Genomic DNA, 4624 nt, shown 5'->3' with positions numbered 1-4624 from the left:
GCCAATCTGGCACAGGTTGATCTCATCCCGAATACGTTCCGGCCAAACCTCCATCTGCACCAATCGCTTCATATCCTTTGCCTTCTCAATCATCCCTTGACCAGTCCTCTAACCACAAGGTCAACGGATCCCAGTTCCCTCCTGCAAAGTCCTCTTCGACTCCTGATTTGCATCTGAACCCTGATACCCCTGCTTTGAGTACTGGAGACGATGGTGGAGACTGGGTTCTTTCCCCAATCGGTCGCCGATTTCACACTCCTGACACCGATCGACCACAGAACACATCAAACATCGAACCCGCAGAAGATGGACCATTGGAATGGAGCCAGTCAATGCCAGGGCGGCCCGGTGCTACTCAGGTTCTGGATCCTGCTAGGTCCAAGGCAAGCAAGGCCAAGAGTGTCCGCAAACGTGTCAGGCGTGCCAAGATTCAAGACGAAAGGACGGAAAAGGGAAGAAAGAAGGGACATAAACCTCAACCTATGTCACCTTTGGGCATCATGAACACCCAGTATGACTGCTATGCAATTGCACTGTTCCAGATCTTGCTGCGGGTTGACTGGTGGGTGTCACGTTTGGATCAATCGATTGCCGAGGACCTCTCAAGCAAGTCAGATCCTTTAGTGGTAGCGATTCTAGACTTGCGACATCTCTCCAGGGGGAGAAGGCTAGGTCGTTTCCCAAATTGCGCCAGGTGTTGGCCAGTGAGTCCTCTCTATCCGCAATGGCCTCTCACTGAAACTTTAGGGTGTTCGATCGTAGACTCAGCGGATACAATGCAAGATCCCGATGAGGTCCTGCTCAATCTCAACAGATATCTGGACGATCGCTTCAATTCTGATGCTTTCGAAACATTATCAACTGTCAAGGTGGAAGTTCGAGTAAAATGCCCCAATTGCGAGGAAGATTTGGTGGTGGATAGTGTAACTCATGGATCTTTCTACATCCATCCCCTTCCGGAATTGACTCTGCCTACATCAGCTCCTCCTTCGATACCCGATTTCTCCAGTATGGCATACATGTCATACAATGTGGGAGGAACCCGCCGGTGCGTTTGCAACAATCCTGCATGTGCATGGGCCAAGTCCAAACAGTCTTTCGAAGGTCACCAACGTTCATACATTGACAGTCACTCGGACATGTTACGATATAATGTCGTTTGGAGTGTGCTCCCCACTCCTGGTGTCAATCATCATCCATCCCCTATGCGGTTCAATATACCCTCGGAACATCGCCTTCATGTACTCCCTCACAATCCTTTTTATCCATCTCACCTTTTCAACTTGTGTGGAATCATCTGCCGCCATGGTCAAGACACGGAGAATGGACATTTTGTCACCCTATCAAAACACAATGATCTATGGTGGCTGATGGACGATGACAAAGTATCTCGTGTTAGTTCTTCATATGAGACTGAAGCTTTCAGAGACGGGCGATATCCAGTAATGATCTTCTACCAGCGAGATGGAAGTCGTTCCCTTCCTACAATCCGTATTCACCATTCAGAAGCTACATCCCTCTCAAATCCATCACCCAGCCTCCCATCTGCTGATCCTACGGCTTTACCTCTACCCTTATACCGTCCTGATCAGGTCACACCGTCAGCCACATCAATTCGAGAACCAGTGGCAAGTTCATTGCAGTCTCAACAGCAGACACATGGCACATCAACATCAATCCAATCACAAGCAGAGTTTGACTTTTCTTCCACCACGCCCATCAAACCTGACAACACAAATGTGGTCGTCACCGGCTCACCTAACGCTGTACAGGTCACTGGCGTGACGATTGATTCTCCACTTGGTGTTAGCGGCAGTACTCAAGAGAGGCAAATACATTCACATGGTCCTCTTTTGGTTCCTCAAATCACCTCCGGGCAGGCACCAGGCATCGCAATTGACAATGCACCCATACAGTCCATTCCTTCTGGACCCCAACTCCCACAAGATCACGATCTTCTGTCAACAGTCGGTGAAGTGGAGTCTCGTGGGGAGAGTGGGTGGCCCGCAAAGGTCGAGGATATATATGAATTCCTCAACATGGACCTCATTAATCAAGCTGGGCTGGTCGAAACCTCCAACGTGGCTCCGGCTGAGTCTTTGCTGGCTTCCACCAGTCATCCCTTTCATCCCAAAGCCAGTATCCCTCAATCGGGCCCCGAACTTGCGGAGCAGGGACTTCATCAGGTCAGTGTTGCTCCAGAACAGTCGGCATTGGTTCCGCAAATGTATCGTCCAATCTCGACAAATCGGTCAGTTCCACTGGAAATCAGCCATTTCGTTGCCTCCTCACCAGTCTCAACCTCACCCAGCCCTAAATCCCATCGGAACGGTCATTGCAAACTGCCGGCATTGAGATTCGTTCACATTCTATGACAACCACAGATAATGACGTGCCAGTCAATCTCAGGCGGGCCCGATCGGACCTCCTTCGCATCCAACTTACCCCAAACCCGTGCGTCTTGCAATACCACCCATCATCGGTATCACCAATCCTCCGGATGTGAATACCAGCAATGCACCCGTGACACTGAGACATGACGACCCATCCTCAAAGCCAATGTCTGTTCCCTTGGAGACCAAGAATTCAACGGTCCTATCCTCTCCAATCGCCATAAATAGTTTATCAAATGATACAATCCACACGCAAACTACCACGACACTTACCCCGCCGACCGGGTCGGCTGACGCCTTGAAAAACAACCAAATGTCAAGTTCCGGTAGTCAACCCGTCCGTTCCTCCGCCCCAATCGGTATCACCTTCCTTCCTCAACTACAGCCTCCACAACAACCTGATTTCTCTCGTGAATTGAAAGAACGTGCGCAAGAAATGATCCCTTCTCCATTGCCAGCTGACACTATTGTACCCCCTGACAAAACGTCAGACTCAAGGTATCACGCCAGTCAATCTTCTGTTGGCTACAATTCAGGGCAGAGCCGGATCATTCCTGTCAATGTTCTTCCTGCTCTCGCAATGACACCTCTTGGACTAGACTATATGACACCGGTATCAAGGCCCATCGACGAACTTCAGCGTTCACTTGTTCCACCCTTGTCAATCAGCACCCGTGGAAATTTAAATACTCCAGATCTTGATGGTATCGTTGACGCGGCATTGGCAAGGTACTCCTCTATCGCCTTGAATGGGGCTCGACATAGGGACACGTCGCCTGTAAGCAACCTGATCATCATGGCCGAGCCCGACCAATTCGAGCACCCTCCTCTCGAGTTCACAGATACGTTTTTTGAGAACTTGACACGCAGAATCAAAGAAAAACCCGGTCGTCCGGGACTTTGGGGTCTACATATAGAAGGACCCAATCATAGCGTATTATTTGCACTGCAGGACTTTGAAAAGCTTCAAAGCCGAACGGCGTGGTGGAATACAAATATCATCTCTGCTATGTGTGCAACAGCAGCAGAATCAGAGGAGGTTGCTTGGAATCGGCAATGTCGATATGTCGAAGGCTTGCTCCGATGGTCCTCTCAAGGCAGCAGTGATCAATCCCTTAATATCTATTTCCCTACAAAACCTCGTCCGTGGTCATCTCTTGGCAAAAATGCTGATTGGCGTTCACGGGTGACAGTAGGAGTAGAGAATGTGGAAGCCAACACACATTTTGTTGCTCTTGCCATATTTGGCCCGGCCAAGCTAGTGATCCCGTTCGATGGTGCTGGTGGAGTATATGATAATCCTATTTTGAAGGAAGTGAGTTGCTTTTTCCTCTCTTACTGTGCGCTGGCAACTGACACAAACAGAAGTGGACGTCTCTTTTGGTAGACCGATTGGAGTGGGAGTTGGAAATGGACATGGTCACGGAAGAAGACAATAAAGGATGGATCTTTGCGCCGAATACAGAGGTGAGTGTCATTTTTTTGGAACATAATTATGACATTGACTGACATCTCTTAGAGACTGCGCAACGGACTCGGATGGGTCAAACAAGCCGATGCTGCCAACTGTGGTCCATTGGCGGCAGCGGCTGTTATTCTGTTGCTCCAAGGTGTCAAACCAACCGCTTTTCATCTAGGGCTGAAGACCGATACATATTCTCGTGAAGCTGCCGTTCTCCTACGAGACTCGCTGATGCTTATGTTCTTACGTGAAGTGGCGAGAGTAGCCCGGGACTCAATGAGTGGACTGGATCATTGGCTCAGAGATGGACAGGCAACAACCGAGTTGTGGTCATGGGTCGAAAAACGAAAAACGTTCAAGCACAGGCAATGGTTGTCGATTAAAGCAAGGCAGTGAGAAAGGGGGGCTGAGACAATAGATCCTTGATAATGCCTATCAGCTCATGTGATAATCTGATACCGGAATGCATGTCTCAATTGTATACTACAGAAATACGGCTTGTCACACAATCAGACACAATTAGAAGGATCCAGGAATGATCTGAGGTGGTGGGACCGCTGTATGTTCAGCCGCATTGGCCGCATGTTCATCGGTCGGTGGCTGAATTTCGTGTGGATTGGCAAGCCGATGAATATCTGATTGAGGTGTCGTATGAGCCAAGGAAGCGTTTCCCTCATTTTCCAAAGGATTTTGCACGTGTCCGGGACTGAGGCGCAGAGAAGCATTGTGGTTGACTGATGACAGTGGATCGCTTACATCTGAAGAGAGA

General features: G+C 49.4%; 1 protein-coding gene across 1 annotated transcript in view; it reads left to right on the top strand.

Annotated features, from left to right (window-relative positions):
- The window catches only part of TREMEDRAFT_61155 (uncharacterized protein), a gene marked incomplete at both ends in the record, with an annotated part of 9143 nt that extends 4892 nt beyond the window's left edge, over positions 1-4251 (top strand). The window contains 6 exons of the mRNA XM_007003468.1: positions 120-2186; positions 2208-2251; positions 2400-2818; positions 2930-3708; positions 3759-3860; positions 3913-4251. Coding sequence (XP_007003530.1) covers positions 120-2186; positions 2208-2251; positions 2400-2818; positions 2930-3708; positions 3759-3860; positions 3913-4251 — 3750 coding nt within the window. The remainder of the gene's footprint in view (positions 1-119; positions 2187-2207; positions 2252-2399; positions 2819-2929; positions 3709-3758; positions 3861-3912) is intronic.
- Between the last annotated feature and the right edge of the window lie 373 nt (positions 4252-4624).

Source organism: Tremella mesenterica, assembly GCF_000271645.1.
Source record: "Tremella mesenterica DSM 1558 unplaced genomic scaffold TREMEscaffold_3, whole genome shotgun sequence".
NCBI lineage: Eukaryota > Fungi > Basidiomycota > Tremellomycetes > Tremellales > Tremellaceae > Tremella > Tremella mesenterica.
Note: the sequence above shows the minus strand (reverse complement) of the source record. Positions and strands in the feature narration are given on the sequence as shown.